Source organism: Musca autumnalis, unplaced genomic scaffold (assembly GCF_047663935.1).
Source record: "Musca autumnalis isolate F117 unplaced genomic scaffold, ASM4766393v1 scaffold_1, whole genome shotgun sequence".
NCBI lineage: Eukaryota > Metazoa > Arthropoda > Insecta > Diptera > Muscidae > Musca > Musca autumnalis.
In genome coordinates, this window is record NW_027411644.1 from 303,500,036 (window position 1) to 303,526,819 (window position 26,784).

The 26,784-nt window shown below is 34.9% G+C and overlaps 1 protein-coding gene across 1 annotated transcript; it reads right to left on the bottom strand.

The window, feature by feature from the left end:
* CD98hc (CD98 heavy chain) lies at window positions 1–22,225 on the bottom strand. Its single transcript, XM_073962006.1, has 6 exons — window positions 22,031–22,225; window positions 15,981–16,277; window positions 12,722–12,990; window positions 1,171–2,426; window positions 507–656; window positions 1–366 (listed from the first exon to the last, which is right to left on the bottom strand). The coding sequence occupies exons 2-6, from the start codon at window positions 16,141–16,143 to the stop codon at window positions 285–287; spliced, it is 1,920 nt and encodes a 639-aa protein (XP_073818107.1). The 5' UTR covers window positions 16,144–16,277; window positions 22,031–22,225; the 3' UTR covers window positions 1–284.
* Window positions 22,226–26,784: the final 4,559 nt, after the last annotated feature.

The window sequence follows — 26,784 nt, forward strand, 5'->3', positions numbered from 1 at the left end:
TTGCTTTGCTTTCAAATGTATTTATTAATATTTCAAAAAAGCTTGATAACGTTTCACTTTTGTGTAGATTTCTTTTCAATTTAGGTTATTTTCATAAAATGCAATAATGAAACAAGCTTGTAAAATATAACGCCAAACATGAGCTACAACAATTCTTTATCATTTAAAAACAATTAAATTTTCATGTTTTTGTTGAAATATTTTTTTATTAATGTCTCCCATTTTTAAGTATGTAAGTTTGTATTGTTTGGAGGGAGGCAGAATATTAGCTGTTGTACAGCTATTTATTCCATTTTAACGGGAACATAAGTTAAAATGATAGTAGAGTATGGAGATACTTCCAATTCAGCGGTGACAATTTTGTTCCTACAACAAAAAAGAAAAATGGATTAGTGTTGTTGTAATGTGAGGCATGATACGCACGGAAACTCTCAATTTGTTCTCTCAACAAACTGAAAATTGCCTAGTGCGAAACAAAAGTAATGGGGTGTTATTGGTATACTTACTTGGCAGCAACATTGGTGACATTGTAATTGTCACTGATAGACACTACAGTCATTTTATCAGGCAAACTGCTGTTGTCGGTTACATTTGCAGCTTGAGTGACATCAGTGGGATTGAATAATACAAGGAAGCCAGGATTTCCAGACTTGATTCTATATGTGGGAAATGAATTGGATTAGTTGTCGTAATTATTGAGGGGTATTAAACACAAAAAAGCATGCATAGCGCGGCTAAAAGTATACCAGACACCAATTTATTTTTGGTCGTCTATACAAAAAAGTTACAAATTAAAATATGAAATATAAAGGTAACCCTTAGGTCACTATGTAAAATATATTTGTATGATATGTGTTATATTAGTACAAAAATATCCTCTCACCTTTGTCTAAAAATGTGTTATAAACCACAACCACAATTGATGAATAAAAAGTTAGCATTAGAAAATATGAGAAACATTTTTAGTTAGTCACAATTAGTTTTGTTAATAAGGGACAACACAACAAGTGAGACAAAATTAGGTTCTTAACAATACATTAGGCACTTTTACTTGCTCCAATTCACAGTTCATTGGAGTGAAATATCATCTCCCGCCGACAAACATAGTATTGTCAAAAGTAAAAACTATCCAATGTACATCAAGAGAAAGCAAAAAACAATTTAATTTACCTGGTATATCCAACCAATGGCTCAATGGGCAACATACTGAAATCACCATGCATGTACGATGGTGACATACGAGATGTTTCAATTTGTTTAGCAATGGCATCACTTAGGCCACTGCCATAAGCTCCAGTTCCAACAGGCACCACCGGTGTACCCGGCAACAGTGACAAGAACAAAATGACCGAAGAAGGTGGTACCTCGGATGTGGCATCAGCATCTCCAACATTCCATTGTAGCCAAGTGTGATCTCCACTTTCCCGTACAATATTTGTTAATTCACCACGCAAATCCTTGTCCTTAGGCGAACTTAAAGTCTTTACAAATTTGCCATATAAGGGAATATCAATACCCATATCACCCGAGGATGTGCGATAAACTTCTGGGCGTATAACATCATCGGCAACCGATAAGAAACCATCCTCGGTGGCATTTTTAACAACAGTCAAATAATCATACAACACATCACCCAAACCCTCTTGGAATGTTGTCTGTGTATGAGTCCAGAAACCGTATTGGGTTAAATCATATTTGGGATTTTCAGCTGGTACTTCATCCTTAATTTGCTTAGACAAAATAAAGAATTTGGTATTCTTCAAACGGATACCCTTTACTCCCAATTGGACAAGATGTTGTAGAACATGACTGAGCTCTTTCTTGACAATGGTATCGTTCATATGTAAATCGTATAGGCCATCGCCGAATTGAGACAGAACATAATTGCCAGGCATCACCTCAGCCCAAGCAGAACCATTAACCAATGATAACCAGTTGTTTGGTACCTCAGGTTTCTCAATCCACACAAATGCAGAACGTTTTGTTTCATCATCCATGGCATCCTTAACAAGGCGTGATGTTTTTGGCACATAATTTGGTGTTATATCGAATATAACTTGAGCCTCAGTATCCTTGTAGTGGTTCACAATGTTACGTATCTTTTCTTCGACATCAGCATCGCGAACATTGTAGGTAAGTTCGGCAGGCATTTCATAAATAACACCACTGGCTTTGATTTGTTTAACCAATTCGACATTTTCATTGCTCGATTCGAAATTGGAGAATTTGGCCAAAATACCACTCTTATACCAGGGCAAAGGTTCGGGAGCAGCACATTTGGGTGTCTCGACAATAATCAAGATGGCGCCAACCAACATACCCAACCATAGCAACCAAAAGGTAATGAAGAAAATCCAACGTAAACGAATCCAAAACGGGTCATTGGCATATTTCATTAATTCTTCCTTGGTCATTCCAGTAAAAGCCTAGATATGGGGAGGGAAAATTAATAAATAAGTTATAATATGAAAATAATCGATGTAAAATAGTATACAAAAATTAATAATGATAAAAGTTGGGAAATCATTTTTTACTTTGATGCCTTTGATTATAGTGAATAATGCTCTATCGCGAAAATAAATTTTAAAACTTTGAAATGCTTTTTTAGCGGCAAGCAATAAAATAATAATCTGAACGTTATGAAGAAACAGCGTTAAATAAAATTGTTGCTCGATATGATATAAAGTTCAATTCTAACCACCTGTTTTTTAAGGAAATCTAACCCGTTTGTCGTAATAATTTAGGCATCTATAATGACGTACATATTTAATCATTCGAAAACACGTTTCAATTACTCCAAGACAGTATTCATTATTTTATGTCTTCAATTCGTTTCGAACGAAAAAATCTTTTTACAAAAAGCTGGATGATGCGAAAGAATTTCTAACTTTCAAGTCAAAATCGAAAAGAAAATTTGTAGTTTTATACACTCAGCTTTTAGGCGAACGAGGGATGTACAGTGAATCGGAGTCAAAAGTATCCACTTCATTTTTTTTCATTAAAACTGCGATTGCTAAGAATTGGTTTACGATAGCTATTTCATTCCTTTTTATATTTTTACATTAGTGTCTTAACCCAATCACTGCGGTGGTTCCATATGGAACCACTTGTGTTATTTTACTTTTTGGAAGAAAAAATCCACATATTGAACATATTTATATTAATATTAGTATTTTCTAACAGTAAAGCATTACAGCTGTCTATTTGCCTTCTATATTTCGGTCATTCGGGTTCCAATTCTTGTCCTAAAAGCAAGATAAAGTGAAAAAGTATGAATTTTTCACAAAACCTTCGCAGGGATTGGGTTAACTTAAATATAATAAAGTAAAATTAACGAAATTCAGGTAAATTTAGATAAAAAATAATACATATGGACCAATTAAGGTATGTCATAGGGCAAATACCGCCTTGGCCCCCAAACACACAATTTCAAAAGTAAAGCACAGAGGAGACTCTGTTGTGGTATGGCGTTGTATGAGTGCTTCCGGTGTAGGAAATCGTGTCTTTATGCCATTTTGGTTTTGTGGCTCCAAAGCTTATTTTCAGTTATATATCTGCTTATAGTGACATCAAAAGCTCATATAAAAAAAATTCAAATGACTTTGTGCGTGAGATTTTTTATCGAATCACTTTATAATTAATGTTTTATCTAATCGTAGGTAAAAAAAAACCAACAAACAAACAACAAAGAGTTGTGTCGTTCCGGAACGAACTAGTTCAAAGGAACTACTCCACAAAAGGAACGACCGGTACAAGAGGTCCGACTATGCGGTTCAGCTAGTTCCTTTTGCTCCCTCGTTCGTTTTTTTCCATTCTTTTTGCTCTTCTCTTTCAGTTAGTTCCATCAGTTCATTTAACATCAGTTGTCTCTCTCTCCTCTCCCTGTCTTCTATTAGTGAATAACAAATCTCATAGTAGCTGTGTTCCTTTACTTACCTGAGGTTACCATTTTTCCCATTTGTTACCATTTTTAACCTGCAAAGCGTTCCTTAACCCCGAAAAGTGGCAAAACTGGAAGCAATTTTTAAGAGAGTGAGAGTGGAGAGAGAGCGAAAATGGCTTTCTCTTCTACCGCAGGCTACCAGCAAAATTTCTGCAGGTAAAAAATGGCAGAACTGATTTTTCGACTTTTGTTTGACGATTATTTCACAAATAGACGATAAACAGAAGAATAAGCCGAAAGCTGACAAAACTAAATTAAAAACTGTGAAATAAAAGACGAAAATTGATTTTTTTATGTTTCTTTTTGACATTGCTGCCAGATATACCATTTTTCCGTTCCTTTACTTTTCTGGTAAAAATGTTCATGAGAGAGCAATTTTGAGCAACTTTGACACTTTTCTCTTTTACCACCCTTACCATTAAAAAAGTAAAGGAACAAAGCTAGTGTCATTTCGTTTTTCATTTCTTCTAAACTGATCTTTGCCGAATTAAAAAAAGCAATTGAAGTATTTTTAATTAAAACGATTGTAAATTTGTTTTAAATATTTGTAAATTTTCTTTATGGTAGAAGAAAGCCGAAAAAAATTATTTTTCTTTTGTTTTGATGAAGAAGAAGCACGAACGATATGAACTGAGTGAACGAGTATGAGTGTGGGTATACATATAAAGGTTGGTACTAAAAGGAACTATGGAACTAACTGAACGATCTAGTTCCTTTTGCGGAACGGAACGGAAAAGATCGAACCGTAAAAGGAACGAGAGAGGAACTCTAGCCAATATGATCGAAATAAAATTTCTTCCAAACTTACATCAAGTTAATCAAGAAGCTTAAGGGCAGTTTACATGCTGTTCAATGATAGTTTAGAAATGTTTACACAAGGTACTATTTCGTGTGCCCTCTTTAGTGCAATATACCGCTTTTCTTGAGCAAATCCACGCGCTTCCTGACATAAACGTCAAAAAGCTCTACAAAGTGCTTCCGGTACTCCCTCACAAAAGTTCAAATTTTACGCTTGAGTGCAGTTTAAGGACAGCTTGAGGATTGTTCTGAAATTTTCATCGAAGCTGGTCCATGTCTTTTTGATTATAACGATATAATTTCTTTGTTGGCAGAATGACTCAAAAGTTTAAAAAATCCTACAGTGGTTGGCAGGATAACTATCGAAAGTAGTGAATGACTTTGGCCCAACCTTTGCACATCATAATCAGGGTAATCGTGAACATTTCGCTCGGAATTTTCCGCACTGAATATATTTTCAAAAAGTGAAATTCTTTTAAAATAAATTTTTTAATACATTGGACACTGCTAAAATCACTTAATTATGCAATATTCTCGCTGAATCGACAAAAATAATCTCTTTTTAGAGATAAATATGTAAATAAAAAATTCTGAAATTGGGGAAAGGGAAAAAATGCCGCACGGAATTTTTATTCGTAATTGCCCTGAATATCTCTGTCAAATTTAGATTAAGTTAGTTCTCTCTTGGACATTTATCCCCTGATCTTGAAGATCTGGCCTGCCATAAAATTCCCATTCGCAAACACCTACATAAAATGTAAAAAAATGAGCCCTACAGGACCGAGTTGTCAATATGTCTAATGGGGTTTAACGAAACAACAACAGGAATTTTACGCAGCATTCTAACACAAAAACCCGAACAAGAAAGGTTATGCGTGCTTTAGTTTGATGGTTTCAAACTGCACAATCATCGGACTGTAGTTCAAATGTTTCTATTAACTAGCCTTTGTTCCACAAATTTATAAAATCATTGCTTACTTCGACCCATGGTAGAACAAATATAAGGTAAAGTTAATACTACAACAAATACAACTCGAACAACAACCACAAAGGAATTTGTTTTTGTTTGTAACGTTACTGCCAGTTGTATTTATAAACAAAACAAGGAAACGTCTGTAAATTATTGCAATTTAAAAAACTAATTATTTTTCACATTTGGTTGAATATTTTGGAAAACATGAATGAAAATTCGTTAAATTTTCAATTTTTATGTTTCCACATCATTCCACTAAATGCATAAATTCTCGCAGAAAGTACAATTCTTGCAGAAAAGTTTGGGGTCGCTGGAAATTCATAGAAAAAGGAGAAGCTGTTTCAATGTTTTGTTTTAGAAATCAAAGAAGCACATGTTTATTAGGGCTTTATTTCTTTAAATTTTAACAAAATACCTCACATATTAACAAACGTTGTATCGCCTCTACAAGCGGTGATTTACTGCGCGGATTATCGTTTGAACTTGGAGGAGGTTACATATCATTGATATAAGTAAGTCTTTCTGGGAAATGGTTTTTTCCGAATGATATATTTTTTTTACAAAAAATATATGTCCCTAATGTACATCGAAATAGAAATAAATGTGTAAAACGTCATATGAAATTTGACACTAACGTTACAACCCAGTTCAGTCAGCTGTGTATTGCTGCTACCTTTTCTTATTCTACCATGACTTCGACCCATTATTATGGCAATGTAAAGGCCAATGCACAGGCAATACATATGATTTCACACGTGTATCTATGAAATAATACGAATAAATTTTAAATATCAGAGTTATTGGTAACTTACGATCAATAAATAGTAGCAACGATCCATCAATAAAAGCTAAGATAGAAAATATTTTACAAACAATACTTTTTATGCATCTGCTTTTCAACGAAAGACGGCATTTCTTTCAAGGAACAAGTAAAAAAAGTATCAGTCGGCTTTGCCGACAGAGATATACCCTCAGCCTGTGTATATTGAAACAATTTTTTCCAAAATAAGTATGTATTTAGGTCGTTTTAAACATTTTGGGCTTTTAAAACGATAAAAATGTTCATTAGGATTAAACATCAAAAGTTTTGCGGAGGAGATACTAAAAGGAATGGATCGACATTGACAGTTATGGAAGTGGATCTCCAGCCACAACATATGGTGCCAAAGGGGGGGGGGGGGGGGGGGGTTTTTTACACTAATCAGGCTCTTTGCTCAAGAAATATGGACATGCTCCTGAAAAAAACTTTTACTGTCGTATTGGAGGTAGCGAATGCAAATCGCTTCAACAAAAATCAAGTGATTCGAGAGCAGGCCTTAAAATGAACTTATCCGAAATTTTGTGTGGGAGGTACCCAAAGGAGTGCACAAATATAGTCCATATTCGAACTTGATCTATATCTGGTAGATATATTAGTATGTGCAGAGTATGGATTACATCAGTCACTCCCTTCAAGAGTTATCGTGCGCATATTTTTTCCGAAGATTTTTGAATTTTTGTGAGGGAGGTACCTGAAGGAGTAGACCGACATGGTTTATCTTCGAACTTAAACTATGTTTGGACAAAATATTACGAAGTCCAAATTTTGGACCGAATTGGCAAATCCGTTCAAGGTTTATCTTGCGCTCCAACCACTACACGCGGTGTCATAGCGGTTTTTTGCACCTTTCAGGCTTTTTTCTCAGTAAGTATGGACTTGCCCCTTATGAAACTTGTACCGTCGCACATAGGAGTAATGTATGTTAAAAGCTGATTAAAACTCCTAAAAACCTCATTTATAATCCGATTGATATAATATTTTGCAAAAATCACATCTTTGGTCCAAGGACTATTTTTGTAGAAAATAATGAAAATTGGTCCAGATTTGGATTTAGCTCCCATATATATTAGCATCGGATATGAGGTAAATAATGCACTAAAAGCGTAGTATAGGTCCGATCAAGCTGAAAATTGGTACAAACCCACCTACCTTATTTTTACACGGCTATGTGGTGGTATTTTTGATATTTGCAAAAAAGTGCAAAAATTTATAACCCTAGTGCGCACTTGTTGTCTTACCCATATTTTACTTCAGAAAAACCAGTGATTTTTCCGAATGGCGCAAACATTTATCAAAAGTTTTGATTTAGTCTGATAAATATGAGCCCCGGCTATAAGACAGATCAAAAATTAGTGTTGGCAAACGTTGCCAAAATATTTTTGTAATTTTTTTAAAATTGTTTTACATAAATTATTTAAATTTTATTTCAGAAAAACCAGTGATTTTTCCGAATGGCGCAAACATTTATCAAAAGTTTTGATTTAGTCTGAAATTAGTCAAAAATTAGTGTTGGCAAACGTTGCCAAAATATTTTTGTAATTTTTTTTAAATTGTTTTACATAAACGATATCAGATTAAATTACAAAACAGATACAGATAACTGCGCTCAAATGTACCGACACATTGTGAACAAATACAAACGCGACAAGTTTTAGTTGAAGAAAGTACTTGGCAGCAAACTTACCACAACTCTCTTTCAAGTAAATCAATAGTTTCATGTAAAATTTGTTAAGTTTTAATAATCATTTGTAGTTCCCTGAAGATGATTGGAGGTTCCAATCGAAATATTGGAAATAAAGAAATTTAAATCAGAACATCAGATTTTTTATTTAAAAAGCCTGCAGCCAAACAATCCTTAATCCGCAAAAGTTTTACATAAATTTTTTCAATTTAACAGCAGAAACAAATTTAAAGGTTTTCATGATTGCAGTGGAGAAAAATATGATTATTTCAGATTGGCGCAACTATGCGTAGCGTATTATCTTTGAATCAGCATAATCTGCAGAATCTTGCATAAAACATCAAAAGTAACTATGGTCCGCAAACGTTCGCATCATGTAGTATTTCACCATTAAAATTTGAGTTATCATAAAAGATATCTATGAATGACGGGATGTATCACAATAAACCAATAGTGAAGATGCAAAAACAATTATCTTTGGCGATTTTTATGAGCTCTAATACACATGAGTACAAATAAAATAAGTAGATTTGGCGAACGCTGGAACCAAAACGTATTTCTATTTTGTAAATGTTTTTCTTAAATACTTCCATATTTAAATATTTCAATGGTTTTAGTTGATAAAAATGAGATTTTTTCAGAATGGCGCAAATATGCGCAATATATTTCTGATTGGATCTAATGTTGGAGACTTCAGTGCATAAATCACCAAAAGTAATTATGGTCCGCAAACGTTCGCATCACGCACTTTTTCACTTATGAAATTTGAGGTATCTTAAAAATTTTCATAAGAAATATGCATGAAGGAATAGACATACCACCATTATTAAAGAGTGAAGCTGCAAAAACAAATTGGAACTTTTATAAGCTTATCTTGTACGGAGAATATACAAAAACAAAAAACCTTGAAAATTATAAATTTTCGCGAAAATATATTTATTTCAATGTTTACTTCATTTTATAATATTTGAGAATGTACTTTTTTGCTTTCATTATAGCTGAGTTCAGTCGGCTGCTGCTTTGGATTGGTTAACCGCAGATAGTTGCGAATGGGGAAAAGGGTCAGGTGAATGTTTACCAATAGTTTGTTTTTAAAAACGCGATTTTTATATGTTGAGTTTTGATCAACTGTTGGCCTATACTACTCCTATGTGCGTCGTATGGGGGACAGTGAATACAAGTTGCTACAACAAAAATCAAAGCGATTCGAGAGCAGGTCCTAAACTGAACTTTTCCGAAATTTTGTGTGGGAGGTACCCGAAGGAGTGGACCGATTGAGTCTATATTTAAACTTCATCTAAGTCTGGTAGAGCTTTCACGATGTACAAAGTGTGGGCCAAATCGGCTACTCCCTTCAAGAGTTATCGTGCGCACAAATTTTCCGAACATTTTCGAACTTTTGTGGGGGAGGTACCGGAAGGAGTGGACCGATATAACCCATCTTCGAACTTAAACTAAGTTTGGGCAAAATATTACGGAAGCCAAATTTTAAACCGAATCGGTTACTCCGTTCGAGAGTTATCGTTCGCACCAGCCAACCAGACAGACAGACGGACGGACATGGCTGAATCAACTCCAAATTGTCTAAAACACATTTCGTCCAAACATACTTGGGGTCTAATAAAACCATTATTTCGATGAGGCACATTTTGCCCGTATGAAAGTGTATATACCCTCGTTAGCATAAATGCTAAGGGTATAGCTCAACAGAACCGTGTTGTCAATATGTCTAATGGGTTTCAACGAAACAACAATAGGAATTTTACGCAGCATTTTTACACAAACCCGAACAAGAAAGGTTATGCGTGCTTTCGTTTGATTATTTCGGACTGCACAATGATAGGACTGAACTTCAAATCTTACTATTAACTAGCCTTTACGGCAATTGGAAAATTGTTATTGGTGTAAAACACGTGGAAAGTTTTAATAGAGACGAACTTACACAAATGCTGATCACAGAATACAATGCGGCAACAAATATGAATGCAAACGTGGTACAAAGGTATGTGCTGTCGCACCAACACATATGAAGTTGTTGCAGCCTGTAATTGATGGTGCAGAAGTTTATGAGGCCGTACCAGGTTACAGAATGCGATGGACATTCGATGTAATCCATTTGTTGCACAACTTTATAAAATCATTGCTTACTTCGACACTTTATTATGGCAATGAACTGGCAATACAGGGATGTGTAATCGGAGCATACCTATATCATCGTACATATGATTTCACACGTGTTTCTATGAAATATTACGAAATAAATAATAGAGTTATTGATAACTTACGCCTTAAGCCTTATAGGCTTTGTTACCGTTTAAAATAAATAAAATAAATAAATAGAGACAACAATCCATCAATAAACGCTATAATAGAAATTATTTTACAAACAATAGCTTTTATGCAGCTGCTGTTCAACGAAAGACGGCATTTCTTTCGAGGAAAAATAGTGGTTTTTAATCATTTCCTTACATTTTTGCAAGAATTATCCTTTGCAGGTGCTTTATAGGAACTAAGGAAAAAACCGGGTCCATATCACCTGAAAACAACTTTTTCGTTAGGTATTGACACAAGCGTTCTAATGATACCCACTTTATAGTAATCGGTTAATTAGAACCAGGTCTAACACGGGTTTTGTACCTGGGCTTCCGGATAAATAAATGGGTAACCGGGTCCATCCCTCTAGAAAATAATACATTCCCGTGATAAGCGCAACAATATCTACCTCTAAAAAATTTCAAAATCGAAGAGTTTTTACTAAACTAAAGCTGTTCCATATTTTGCTGTCCGCAAGCCAATTGACTCTTTTTATACCCTACACCACCTTGTGGTAAGGGGTATTATGTCTTTGTGCATTAGTTTGTAACATGCAAAAGGAAACGAGATAGACCCATAGTTCCTTTTAGGGATATACATAGAATCACTTTCTGAGTCGATTTTCGCATGTCCGTCTGTCTGTCCATGTATTTTTGTAAACAAAGTACAGGTCGCATTTATTGTCCGATACGCATGAAAATTGGGGAAGATAGTTTTTTTGGCCAAAGGACGAACGCTATCTATTTTGGTAAAGATCGGTTCAGATTTGGATATAGCCCCCATATATATTTTCGACCGATTTAAGGAATTTGGTGCAAGAAACACGCTATATATGTCCGATTTCAATGAAATTTGGAATGTGCGACGGTATTTAGTCTAGAAATAAGTATGCCAAATTATATAGAAATCAGTTTAAATTTGGGTATAGCTCCTGTATAAGTTAGATACTTTGTCCCTCAACTTCCCCTGCTCGATCAATCACGGATGCTGATTGGCGCACTGGCATCTCCTCTACAATTCCCTCTGCGGATACCGTAGTGTGCGGATCGCCGCTGGGCATCGGTTGTTGTCGGTTTGCTCGCCTTGTTACACTTTGCTCTCACTGGAATAATTGTATTTGTAGTAGTATATGACATGGGATCCTCTGCGATCACTTAGAACCTCTGCGTTCACTTGTCATTAGTCATTTGTCGAAGAATAACGTCTACGCGTTATTACTAAAAGGCCTCTGTCGCCACTATCACCGATTACAAAAGGTAATCTCTTTGTTGTTAGAAAAGAATTGAATCACAATAAACTTCCGGCATATTATTATATTTAAACTGATACTGCTTGTGTTTTTATTTCTTTGGTTCTTTTCTCCCTCCACTGCTCATCATTCGGTAACCGGAGCTTTCGTTCAACTATCGAAGAAACCTATGGATTTCCCCTCCCTCACCTAAACAGCTCCCATATATATTTTCGGCCGATTTTAGGTATTTGATGCACGAAACGGGCTATATATGTATGTCCGATTTTAATGAAATTTGGAATGTGCGACGGAATTTAGTCTAGAAATAAGTGTGCCAAATTATATAGAAATCGGTTCAGATTTAAATATAGCCACCATATATATTTTCGCCCGATTTAAGGAATTTGGTGCACGAAACACGCTATATATGTCCGATTTCAATAAAATTTGGAATGTGTGACGGTGTTTAGTCTAGAAATAACTGTGGCAAGTCACATCGAAATCGGTTCAGATTTGGATATAGCTCCCATATATATTTTCGACCGATTTGTGGTATTTGATGCAAGAAACACGCTATATATGTCCAATTTTGATGATATTTGGACTATGTGACGCAATTTGGTCTACAAATAAATTGGTTTATTTACTAATTTTTTTTGTTCATTTGGGTAAATATAAGAATTTAGAATTGGACTGACTAAATATGAAATGAATGTATATGAGTGGTTGTGATAGAATGAGATCATACTATCATGTAAGACTACCAACCTCTTCTTTATCCTTTATATGAGGAAGTTTTTAAGCGGTATTAGTATATATAAAAAGATAAACATTAAAAATGCGTCTATAAGAAGGAATACTATAATCCATATTCATACATTTTTATAACTAAGTGTGTGTATAGGTTTCTAGCCCTTTTACTTTGACTAAACATTGACTATATTTTAAAATTTGCAACTTACCTTTCCATTAACTACGCCAATATCAATTTTGGCATCACCATTCTGATGATCACCGCCCTTGATGAATTTAACTTCTTCACGTTTTTCGGCCAATTTGTCATTATCTTCGGCTCCCAACATTTGCTCATCGGCTCCATCGTTATTTATTTCTTCTTGTACCATTTTGGTATCTGTCGATGAATAATCGCTGCCTTTAGTGTTATCGACAATATTCTCTGTTGATGCTGTATTGGTAGACAGTGATGACGTCGAAGTTGTGTGTACGTCTTCTGTAAACGAAGAAAAAATAAAATTCATGAATGAAATGTAATACATATGATGAGATAAGGGTAAGATTAATTGAATTCATTATGTAACAGAACGAAGTAATGCATTTTTTCTTATTTCACAAAATAAGACGTAAGACTCAATGGAGACATAGAGAAGAATAATTGTTTTTAAATACATATGTATGTTGCAAAGTAAACAAACTTATACGTGCGAATAAATGAAAACAATTTGGCACGTACAAAAATTTTAGTTTTTAAAGTTGCTATGAATTAGCAAAAGAAATTGTAGAAGTCGAAATACTTTATATAGAAATTCATAAAATGTGACCTCGATTACGTGAAATTCACGGAAAATGTCATCTGAAACGTTTATTTACTTCATTAAATTGAAATAGTGTTATTCTTGATTAGTAGCATTAGAGAGTAAATGCTGATATTAACTCCAAAATTAAAACTTATAGTCCTCTCTGCGCATTGAGGTGTAGGGTAATGTTCATATATTTAAAGTTATCATCTGAACCACATCTACAGTGACCAGCACACCCAATAAAAACTTCCAGCTATCCCAACCCATGATAATGCATTTGAAGCTGTGTGGTCGCTTTTGCAAAACTATAACTAGGTATCTAATACAGATAAAAAACCTTCTCCTGATAGGTCGCTTTCGCAAAACTATAATTAGGTATCTAATACAGATAACAAAAACCTTCTCCCCTTCTTATGCTGCGATATGCCGGTTTGTTGTATGATATGCCAGCCAATATGAATGCCAGCGTGACTTAATGTATGAGTATTCAAATCTGTCAGAACGGCATTTACTGATGCTTTACTTTGTTGTTGCCTCAAAAATAGAACCCGATACTTGTGATCTTGCGGAAATAAATTGTACTTAGGTTTTTATACCCTCAGCATTTATTCTAACGAGGGTATATACACTTTCATACGGGCAAAATGTGCCTCATCGAAATAATGGTTTTAGACCCCAAGTATGTTTGGACGAAATGTGTTTCAGACAATTTGGAGTCGATTGAGCAGTGTCCGTCCGTCTGTCTGGCTGGCTGGAGCGCACGATAACTCTCGGGCGGATGAACCGATTCGGTTCAAATTTTGGCTTTCGTGATGTTTTGCCCAAACTTAGTTTAAGTTCGAAGATGGGCTATATCGGTCCACTCCTTCCGGTATCTCCCCCACAAAAGTTGGAAAATGTTCGGAAAATTTGTGCGCACGATAACTCTTGAAGGGAGCAACCGATTTGGTCAATACTTTGCCCATCGTGAAATGTGTACCAGACTTAGATAAGGTTTCGATATGGACTCAATCGGTCCACTCCTTCGGGTACCTCCCACACACAATTTCGGAAACGTTCAGTTTAGGGTCATCTCTCGAATCGCTTTGATTATTATTTATATAACTTGTATTTACTGCCCCCATACGACGGTACAAGTTTCAACAGGGGCAAGTACATACTTCCTGAGAAAATAGCCTGAAAGCCGTATGAGGTGGTTGGAGCGCAAGATAACTCTCCAACGGATCTGCCGATTCGATCCAAAACTTGGCCTTAGTAATATTTTGTCCAAACTTAGTTTAAGTTCGAAAATAAGCCATATATCGGTCCACTCCTTCCGGTACCTCTCCCACAAAAGTTAAAAAATGTTCGGAAATATTGTTCGTACGGTAAATCTTGAAGGGAGTCGCCGAATTGGTCCATACTTTACACATCCTAATATATCTACCAGATATAGATCAGGTTCAAATGTGGACTATATTTGTCGACTCCATCCGGTACCTCCCACACAAAATTTGGGATAAGTTCACTTTAAGACCTGATATGGAATCACTTTGATTTTTGTTGAAGCAACTTGCATTCGCTGCCTCAATTACGATGGTAAATGTTTTTTCAGGGGCAAGTCCATACTTCTTGAGCAAACAGCCCGAAGGGACCATATGTAGTGGCTGGAGATCCATTCTTTTTAGTATCTAACTAACTTTGGATCTTTAATCCTAATCAACATTTTTGTCGATTCTAACGCCCAAAATGTTCAATATACACAGGCTGAGGGTATATCTCTGTCGGCAAAGCCGACTGATACTTTTTTACTTGTTTTTTTTTTTAACAAAATGCTCAATTTGCAATTAATTCCCGACTTATCAACTAGTTAAAGCAACCTAACAATAACATTAATGCTGACTCTTTGAATTTTTTAATAATACAGACATGTTCGTATGAATAAATTTTTGCATAGGTAGGGGTGTATGGACTACGCCCATAAAAATCCTCTACACATTAACTGTTGTGCTTTGCTAAAAAGGCAATTCAAGCGGACTTGAAATACATACTTTTATCATAAAAAGTGTCATTTTTTCTGATTACAGTTTGCTAGAATATTCAATTGTGGCGAGACAGACTTAATAAGGGGAATGTCTTATGTCCCGAGTAATATGAATACACAAAGAAATACAGAATTTCTACACCGAACGACTAGCTGGAATTCAATTAATGGATTTTATTAATGTTACTTTATAACACTCGTATTTCCGCCCAGGTTATTGTATCTATTAATATGAATTAGTTGTGAATTGCTGACGCAACAAAGACACAAGTGCCTATCAGATTTTTGTATGGTTAGCAGGCAACATTAGGCTCGCAATAGATTTGTTAAAATTCCTCTTTTTCCCATTAGCATCCCTTAGGAAAATCTTTCAATGCCACGTGCAAGCATAAATTGCTAAGAAAATCTAAATTTTGAAACAAGTTGGCATTTATCCACACCACCGAACATTTGTTGTTGTATTATGCGAAATGTAGAACTTTTTATCATATGTCTGTATAACAGAATCCCCAACCATAAAATATGTAGATACATTTTATGTGAAACCACCACACACACACTTTTTGCAATATCTTTTAAGCAACCTTGCAACTTATTTATATCTCAAATTAATAATTTACTAAATTGAATACTTAAATTAGTTTATTAAGTTCAGCTTACCTTTACTTTCACTGTCCCTTTGAAGAACTACTGGTTTATCGTTGCTATCCTCCGATATAGATTTGAATACTTCAACTTCTTTTGTACGACTATCCGCCGCCTCAGCCGACTCTGTTGTGCTGACATTCACTTTTCTTTTATTCTTTGCTAATATCTTCATCATGATTTTTTCCTTTTCCTTTATTTCTCTTATTCACAAGGGTTGAGAATAGTGTTGCCAGATTGAATAACTATTTTTGGTCGCTCACAATCATAGACGCCAAAGTTATTTAACGGTCGTTTAAATGTTAACACAAGCTAAAAAATATAAATGTTTTAATGTTTGGTTTACATTTACGAAATCCACTCGATTTCAACTGTCAATTCCTTTGCGTATACGTCAAATGAAAACTCATCCGAAATCCATTGGATTTCATTTGACTTTTAAGCAATGGAATTGACAGTTAAAATCGAGTGGATTTCGTAAATGTAAACCAAGCATAAGAATATATTAATAAATTAGGTTTGTCCTCGTTTGTTGCTGAACTGTCAAAATTCAAAATATTTGTAATAATAGCTCTGTTCCTTTACATGCAAGAATCTTCAATTTTTACTACTTTTTACTCGAAAAGCGTTTCTTTACTTCAGACACAATACAATTCATATGAGATCAGTTTACAACTTTTGCCACTTTTGCCGGTTTTACCATTTTCATATTACAAATGATCGAGTAAACGGACAGGCATATTATTAATCAATAATTGCATAGTTTTAATATAATTAATTTGCTTCTTGTGTTTGTTTCTCAACAATGTCTTAAATGTTGGTTTAAAACGATATTCAAATTACGAAATTTTAATTGTTCTAGTCCTAAGATATCAGTTGTTGTTGTTGTAACAGTGTTTTATTGTTCTGTTTGTATGTTCGTTCTCCCGTTCAATCTGGCTCTGGGTCTATCTCCAGTTCCAGGAAAATGGCTGCTTCGATGGGATTTAGCCACAGATCCACTGGAGTTAGATGAGTAGGTTTGGCGGGACAGTTAAAAAGGTGTTTTGTGCCGTGTGGGGCCATGCTGCATACTGGACAGATGACTTGCACGGCGCGGTCGATTCCCGTCCAATAGGAATTTAGGCGACTGCAATATCCCTAGCGTAATTGAGCCAAAAATACTCTGGTTTGTAGTGGCAGCTGACGCTCTTCAGTTGCGATAGATGGGGGATGTACTCCGATGACTGCATTCACTCAATAATTGCTTATGGTTTTAGGAACTGTGTCCGTGTGAATGCTGTTCAAACCTGCCTGATATGCCTGTTGGTCTAATGATGAATATCCATCCTTCTTGATATGCCTGGGTGTTTCGGTGGTCAGCAGATGGTGATTGGGATGGCTCTCACGGTAACACCCGAGCAAGTACTGCGATAGCATCTCATTATGTTGTCGTACTAGAAGAATCATTGGAAGAATCAGTAGTGGAATTCTGTAACTCATTTTTCGAGTTACCGACAAAAATCGGTAATATTAAAATGCTTATAATTTCGGTAAGTCCCAATTTACATTAGGCGAGTTTACTTGCGGCAATTGTCAGTTTGATGGAGAGAGAGGTGAGGCATATGGTAACCCTTTGCCTCTCAGCCCCCTCTCTCACCTACAAACTGACAATTGCCGCAAGTAAACTCGCCGAATGTAAATTGGGACTAATTAAAGACATTTTTATTTAAGTTTAGTCCCAATTTACATTGGGCGAGTTTACTTGCGGCAATTGTCATTTTGTTGGAGAGAGAGGTGAGGCATATGGTAACCCTTTGCCTCTCAGCACCCTCTCTCACCTACAAACTGACAATTGCCGCAAGTAAACTCGCCTAATGTAAATTGGGACTTACAACCATGGCAGAACTACCAGGTAGTGGTATCACACCAGCTGATTGAATATGATTTTAATTTTTTTTTTAATTTAATTTATTCAATCCAAAAGTATCGTTTTATATATACATATATACAGACATTTTATGAGTTTTATCTTTAAGAATTACAACAAATGGTGCTTAGATCTACAAGGACTTAAAAATATTGGATTTTTAACAACGTTAATATATACTGTTTTGTAGGTAAAAATGGGGAAAAAACCTTAATAAAATGCCACTGTTAAACATCTGCTGACAAAGAATAAGTTATGGTATGTTTACATTTACGAAATCCACTCGATTTGTCAATTCCATTGCTTATACGTCAAATTAAATCCACTGAATTTTAGACGAGTTTTCAATTGACATTTACGTAAAGTTGAAAGCGATTGGATTTCGTAAATGTTAACGTACTATCAATTGGTCTGTTCCTTTACTTTATAAAATGGTAACAGTGGCAAAAAATGGTAAAAATGGTATACTCATATAAATTGTATGCTTTCTAAAGTAATGTTTGGTTTACATTCTGCGTCTTTTCGTGATTTCGAAGGCGTTTCGTGATTTCGCGCGAAATCAAGCAAAAATTATCATGATTTCGCATACAAAAATGAAATCATCTCATTTCGTGATTTCAGCGAAATCAACATCGAAATCACAGCACACATGATATACAACCCTGCTTTTGCCTGAAAAAGTACCAAAAGTTGCAAGACTTTTCACGTATCACAATAAACAAGGTAGATGGTCAGTTGCTGCAACAAAAAATTGTATTATCAAAATTTGTAAGCAATGTGAAAAAATATGAAATTACTTTGTTAAAATGCTGTTTTTGTTCCCGTACTTTTTAGTGGTTATGTTAGAAAAAAGAGCGAATTTTCATAAATTGCTTCCCCATACAAATTTCTTAAAAAAGACGGGAACGGAAAAATTACGGAAATTGCAAAAACTCCAGCAGAAATGTCAAAATCAACGTATCAGCTATCGTAGTTAGATGCCAACGAACATGATGCTAGTTTCTAATACCCTAGACAGACAGGCCAAAATTGTATGGCAGAAAATAGGAGAAGAGAGTGTTATTCGGCGCTGCTATTGTTTAAAGAGAAGTGCAAGTCTTGCTAGATTTCGGAGTACGGGAAATCATTTTTAGCACTGAACGGGCAAACTACTTCAAGTAATAATATTTTGCAGGTTCTGAGCACAAATGTTATCTATCAAAATTTATTATTATGACTTCTCAACGATAAAATATTTTTTTTATTTGATAGTACTATACACTATTAATACGATATATAGCTAATTTTACGGTAATTTTCGAAATAAAGTTGTAAAGTTCTATATTGTCGTATATTTTTGATGACTAATTAAATATACAACAACTCGTTTTGAAAATTCATGTTCGATCAGCTGCGCATATGCATCTACCTTGATAATTGTGATATGTTTGAAATCAACAAAAAAATAAGTATAAACACCGGGGTGTATTTCAGGATTTCGTAAAATCCAGTGGATTTTGGAGCGCAAGTGTAAACTTGGCATAAGCGTTCTTTTGCAGGTTAAAAATTATAAGAAATAGTATCCTCAGACACGTAAAGGAACAGAACAAATATGTATGTTTCTAAGACAATGTATTTATGTATTTGAACTGCTGTAGATTTGTCAAATGTTATTGTGCGAATTTACACATTTGGTTTTAAGTTAATTTACAAAGAAATGAAGGAAAGAGCGATAACAATAAATATTTGTATACGTTTCATGACAGAACTACCAGGTAGTGGTGTCACACCAGCTGATCGAATATGAAAAGTCAAATCCCTTTATAAAAAAATTATTTTTGTTGTAATTTCCCCCAACAACATAAAGAAAGTTTTGACATAACATATCCAAAATTGTACGATGCCACTACCTGGGTAATTGTGCCATGTTTACAACTAAAATAAAGTTGTTGCTAATTCCTACCGATAGCAACACTGTTGTCAACTTTTATTGATAGTCCCAATTTACATTAGGCGAGTTTAGTTGCGGCAATTGTCAGTTTGTAGGTGAGAGAGGGTGCTGAGAGGCAAAGGGTTACCATATGCCTCACCTCTCTCTCCTACAAAATGACAATTGCCGCAAGTAAACTCGCCTAATGTAAATTGGGACATATTTCTCATTCATTATAGCTCTGTTCCAGAACAAAAAAGTTTTTACAATTTTTACGACTTTTACACATTTTGCGTTCCCGTACACAACATTTATATGAAAATCGTTTACGACTTTTACAACTTTTACCACTTTATAAAGTACGGGAACAGGCCAAATGTTGCGTTTTAATTTTATCGATTTTTGTCGGTCTCAAATGCTAAGTTTACATTTACGAAATCCACTCGATTTCAACTGTCAATTCCATAGCTCAAACGTCAAATGAAATCTCATCTGGATTTCATTTGACGTTTAACTTATGGATTTGACAGTTGAAATCGAGTGGATTTCGTAAATGTAAACCAAGCAAAAGAATGCTTTACAAAATTCCACTACAGGGATATTGTCGTAAGCGGTAAGACTATGTAGCAAGGAGTAGCTCTGTTTCTTTCGTGCAAGAATCTTCAAGTTTTACCACTTTTTACTCGAAGAGCGTTCCTTCAGACACTATACAATTCATTGCTCTGTTCCAGAACTAAAAAGTTTTTACAATATTTACCACTTTTATACATTTTGCGTTCTCTTACATAACATTTATATGAAAATCGTTTGCCACTTTTACGACTTTTACCACTTTATAAAGTACGGGAACAGGCCACATATGGGAGCAGTTTAAAACTTTTACTACTTTTGCCGATTTTACCATTTATATCTTGCATCCATTGATTTACCACTACATTTCATCAATGTTTATAGGCATGCTTTGTGGATTGAACATAATAAGGAAAATAAGGTAATTCGAAAGGGATTTCAGTTAATATGATAACTGAAATAATACACGAACGAATCTATTTGCGTTGCTACAATAACACAAGTTCAATCTCAGGGCAACGGGTTCTTTCGTACTGAATTGACCCGCACCAAAAGTGCTTCGGCCAGCGGCTGCCAACCCAGCATTATATGCTGCTACAACAAAAGTTCAAAACTTTTCGCTACAATTGTGCTTTGCACGTCGTCAGATTTTTATCAGACAAATCCTCATTAAGGAGGGTGGCATAAGTTGAATATTTTCATTAAGCTCGGATCGGGACCAAATTTTCGTCACAGGTAGGTCTCGTCACCCTGATCACAAATATATATAACATTTATTGCGGAAGTCCATACTTCCCGAGATATGGGCCTCCGAAGTTCCGAAAATTACCTTGTTAAATGGCGGCTACTTAGAGAAAATTTTTAATTTAAAAGAAAATGTTGTTCCTGTTCCCTAGATTGGCTCCTGTCCATAGCAGAAAGTCTTAAACCCCGGCCGAAGGCCGCCTATATAGAAAAAATTATAATTTTATCCGAGCTTAATGCTTAAACTCAACTTGCTCCAGGAGGGTTAACCCTGCAAAAGGCTATAATGTAAACATGGCCTAAGGGACACACAATTCTGAAAATTCCCTAAATAAATAATAGTTGGAGAAAAGGATCTTGGTTGTGTAGCCGGTTCTCGATCTGTCCATAGATGAAAGTTTCAGTTTACACAGGCTGAGGCTATATATCTGTCGGCAAAGTCGACTGATACTTTCTTACTTATTTTTTATTTATTTTGAAGCAAAGAAAACCAAGTTATAATTCGAAAACTAAAGTTTCGATGTTTTTCCGCGAGATACATACATACATGTATGTGTACATAAACAGAATGTTAATTTCAGTAAATGACACAAAGAAACATTAAAGTTGTCGAGCTCCGGGAAAATCATCATGATAATTTTTGTCCACTAAATATCCAAACTAAAGACATGACTATTTTGGAATAAAAAAAACTACCATTTCATGCCAAATAAAAATTAAAACACTGTCACATTTTTGAACTGATTTTGAGAACGGACTGAATTGAGTTGCGATTATGTTAATTTCATTAGATAATGCATGTTTTTTAATTGTCCAGTGATTAAACGATAAATATCCAATACAAAAACGCAAAAACCATTTTTATTTATTTTTTTCTTAAAAATTGTCTTCACATATTTTGTAGAAAAACACCTGATGCAATATTTAACTCACTTTTGTAAAGAATTTTATTTTATTATATTTCTTAAAAATTGTCTTCACTCTTTTGTAGAAAAATATCTGATGCAATTTTTCAATTCACTTTCTTTTTTTAAGGACTATCAATCAAATTGCTACATACTAAACACAAACGAATCGATTTAATATGTTGTCAATACAACGTCCAACGCAACGGACAAACTACAACTAATGCTACGTATTGGCATGCATTGAAGTTTTAAAACGTGCTTGGAGAGCTCGAAGCTGAAAATTAAATTGCAGTTTGGAGTGCAGACTCAATATCAAGTTTTAAGAAATGTAAAGAAATTATAGGTAACAACCAGTGGACACAAAACCCACAGCACATACCTGAATGTGATGTGTACCACATACAGTGTTTAACAAAAGTTCGTATACATTTTACTAATCCATATGGCTTATAGTAAATTTACATTTACGAAATCGAGTGGATTTCAACTGTCAATTCCTTTGCGTATACGTCAAATGAAATCCAATGGATTTCAGATGGGATTTCATTTGATGTTTAAGCAATGAAATTGACAGTTGAAATCGAGTGGATTTCGTAAATATAAACCTAGCATTACACTATTTCATATGGCTTTGTTTTCAATTTTTGCATAGTCCCAATTTACATTGGGCGAGTTTACTTGCGGCAATTGTCATTTTGTTGGAGAGAGAGGTGAGGCATATGGTAACCCTTTGCCTCTCAGCACCCTCTCTCACCTACAAACTGACAATTGCCGCAAGTAAACTCGCCTAATGTAAATTGGGACATATGTATTTAATATAATTTATTTCCATAAGTAATATACTGTTTATATTAGAGCTTTTTGCAGGGTTAACCTTCTTTATAAGGATTTGTTTGAAATATAAGCAATAGAATTGACATTTAAAACCCAGTCAGTTTGTTAAATCCGGTTATATATAAACGGGGTATAAGAACCTATGCCATAAATCTTAAAAACTTACATATTTTTTTCCTTTATTTATTCCTCGAGGGAACATAGGACTTCTACAATGTTTTTCCAACTTATTCTATCATTACATATTACTTTTATTTCATTACATGATTTGTTGATCTTATTCAATTCGGCAAGCACTGTTCGTAGCTATGTGTTCTTTGGTCTTCCCGGTCTTCTTGATTATGTTAACATAACATAATCAGTATTCTAAAAATAACTTGGAATTAATTGGGGGGATAAACTATTTATTTTCACCAGGAAATTTCTCTCATATCAATAGTACAGTTCAATTATACATTGACCACTTGTAATGAATTTTATCATGGCTAGGATGCTTAGAAAATTTTAGATAACATTTCACTGTGGTATTTTACCACAGTCGATGTGATGTGATGTAGTATTGCCTAGGACATTCGATGTGCAAGTCGGCATGCTAAACATTTTACAAAGGTGGAGACACAGGGAGAGTCTTAAATAATTAATTATACAATTAGTATTAAAGTAGTTAACGATAGAATTAAATTTTTTACAAATTGAATAGCAAAATCTATATATATATATATATATATATATATATATATGGTGTAAAAAATGTATAGTAACTCATAAAATGAGAACGGCTAGGCCGTTCAGTTATTCGTATTTTCGAGGAGAAGGTCTTTACGGAAGAAAACTTTGAAAAATCTCTCTGGAAAAGTAGGAAAATTGGAAAAATCGAAAAATTGAGTTTTTGTATGAAATTTTATTCCTTAATAGCGAGACGAAGTTCGCCGGGTCCGCTAGTTATTTATAAATAACTTTTAACGATTGTGGAATTTACCAACAAAGTTGTAACATAATTCCTTTACAAAATTAATTTAAATACAAAGTAGCCAATAAATAATTCTGCATGTAGGTTTGCTAAAAAATTTCCGTATGCAAACTTCACAGCTCCACTGTAAGTGCATTGCCCCTGTGCGCCATACAACCACCACAACTAACGAGAATATCATAAGCAGTATCATGTGAAAAGAACTTGGGCAAGAGCTTCAAATTCCATTTATACATACATACGTAAATATGTGCTGGAATGCTCAATCGAGACATTTTTTGTGCTGATTTATGATTTCTTCTTCTTTGTATCAGAACATCTTTAATAAACGCGTTGGTATATCTCTTTTGGAAAAAAGTTAACAATGAGCAAAAAACGTTGTTATAGGTAGGTACATTTGGTAGTTTTGAAATTTCTTTTATGACATTAACATTGTGGTTTCAAAATGGTAGGTCTGTTGCAGCGAAGCGATTGTTAAGAAAATCACGAACGGCTATTCCAAAAATATATTAACTTTATAGCATTGGTACCTAAAGGAGAGGCCCGATACTGTCTATCTTCGAATTTGCTGTAAATTTGGAAAACCCGTTTTGATGTGCAAAGTTATGTTGTGCACTAGCGATTTTATTTGGTGGCCTTTTACCGTATAATAGGGACTGCGAAGCATAGCTGCTGTAAACCTTTCCAAACAATCAGAGATCTGCTCTTAAACAGCACTTTTGCAAACTTATTTTAAATTTTGTGTGGGAGATACCCGTAGTAGTGGACGCTATAGTCCATATTCGAACCTGAAGTATGTATATCTGGAAGAAACTTTTGAACCAATTTGGTTACTGCCTTCGAGACTTATCGTTCACACCAAATTAGCAAAAATTGTTGAATTTTTCGGAACTGGATCAAAGTATGGACAAAATAACTAATGAAAGGTATGGCATTAGTTATTGTGCCCAACATGTCAGAAAGCATGGACCTACCTGCAAAAACATTATATCAAAGTAAAAATGACCGCAAGGAGTATTTTGGTTGAATATTTCGAACAGCCCTTAAATTGTTCGCTTATATGCAGAAAATTTTGAATTTTTGAAAGGGTGGCACCTCTTTCGAAATAGGCCCTCTTGGAACTTAATATACGTTTTTTGAAAAAATTCTCGATCGGCTAATTGTACACTGAATTCGTGAGTTATCGTGCTCATCTCTCATTTTTGTTGGTGCCGGTAGGGTTATTTAGAGCAGGGTTATTTGAGACATTATTTCAGAAAGTATGAACTTGCGCCCGAAAAAATTTCACCGTTGCATAAAAGCGCCGCGAGCCCAACCTGCTGCAACAAATTTCATGACGATACGAGAATTGCCCCTAAACTGCACTTGTGCCAAAAAATTTTAAAATTTGTGTGGGAGGTACACGAAAAAGTGCACTGATATAGACCATATATAACATTACGATGTGCAAAATATGGACCAAATCGGTTACATCGAAATTTATAGTGCGTGAACCGATATAGTCCATATTCGAACCCGATCTATATGTGGAAGGAATAACAAATAGGACTTGTAAAGTTTGGACCAAATCGATAGCTCCCTTCAAGTGTTATCGTTCACACCAGTTTACAGAAGAATTTTGATCTTTTGTGGGGAAGGTACCCGTAGGAGTGGACCGATATGGCCCATCTTCGAACTTAAACGAAGTTTGGACAAAATATTACGATACCCAAAATTTGAACCGATACAACTCCAAATTGTCTGAAACGGATTTAATCCAATCATTCTTTGGTTAAAATAATTATTTTGATGAGGCACATTTTGGTCCTATGAAAATTTATATTAGGGTTATAACTTTTTTGATTTTTTTTTTTTTTCAAATATCAAAAATACCACCGCATAGCCGTGTAGAGCATGAAAAACTACTATGAAACACGGTGTCATTTTTTCTCTATCGCGAATCGTATTTGTTTTCTATAAATATGTATTCAAACAGTTCGGATTTTATGGCCTCATCTTAACCGGGCTAAATCTACACTTTGTTGCAATTATCAGGCCTTTATCTCAGAAACGAATAGGAATTTGGCCTTGCTGTCGTTAGCAATATTGTAGCCAAAGACATAGAACTGTAAAGACTGGAAAAGATGCATAATGCACAAATGTTTATGAAACAAAGTATATAAACATTTTACCAACAACAGGGGTATGTTAATGATAGAAACCCCATAAAAGCGCAATTCGGCTTATACAAATTGTAGGAAAACAAAAAGTTGGACTGAGGAGTAGTCACAGGAGCAACATTTGCGGTAAAGTTTTTGGGTGAGAGCGGGGACGAACCAGTAAATAGGGACTCTTTCCTCTCCACTCTCTTCCAAAAACTCAATTTTCTATACTGCAAATTTGAATAACTATAAAATATTGCGTTTTGACTTCGTGAAAATAATCTGCGCTGGTCAAAAAATACCACAGTCAAAGTTGATTTTTTTTTAGATCTCGAGTTATCGTCTAAGGGTTCTTCTAAGCCTTCGGGACCTTATCTTATATCAATGAGTGCACCCCGTTTCGTATTAGCTATCGCTGAGTCCAAACGGAGTGCCTTCAACACTACAATAGATAACCAACATTACGCTGAGGGTTATTTTTGCCACTGTTGAAACTTTGATGTTTTCTTGTCAGAGAATCGACCACCATACGTAAATGCATACTGTCAACATCCCTTATAACGACAAGGTACAATCGCAGCAAACCAAATGTCTGATGTCCGACACGTCTGAACAATTTCGGAAGCAAAGTCGTTCAGATTTCGTTCCGATTTCTAAACGATTTTTCGGAGAGGAAATAGTTCAGATTTTGTACCGATTTCGGAACAAATGTCGGAAAGAAATTTCCTTTCCGAATTTCCCAAGGATTTTCTTCAGATTTCGTTACGAAATCGGACCGAAATCGATCCGATGTCGCTCCGACATTTCGTTACGAAATTATGTCAACCATTTCAT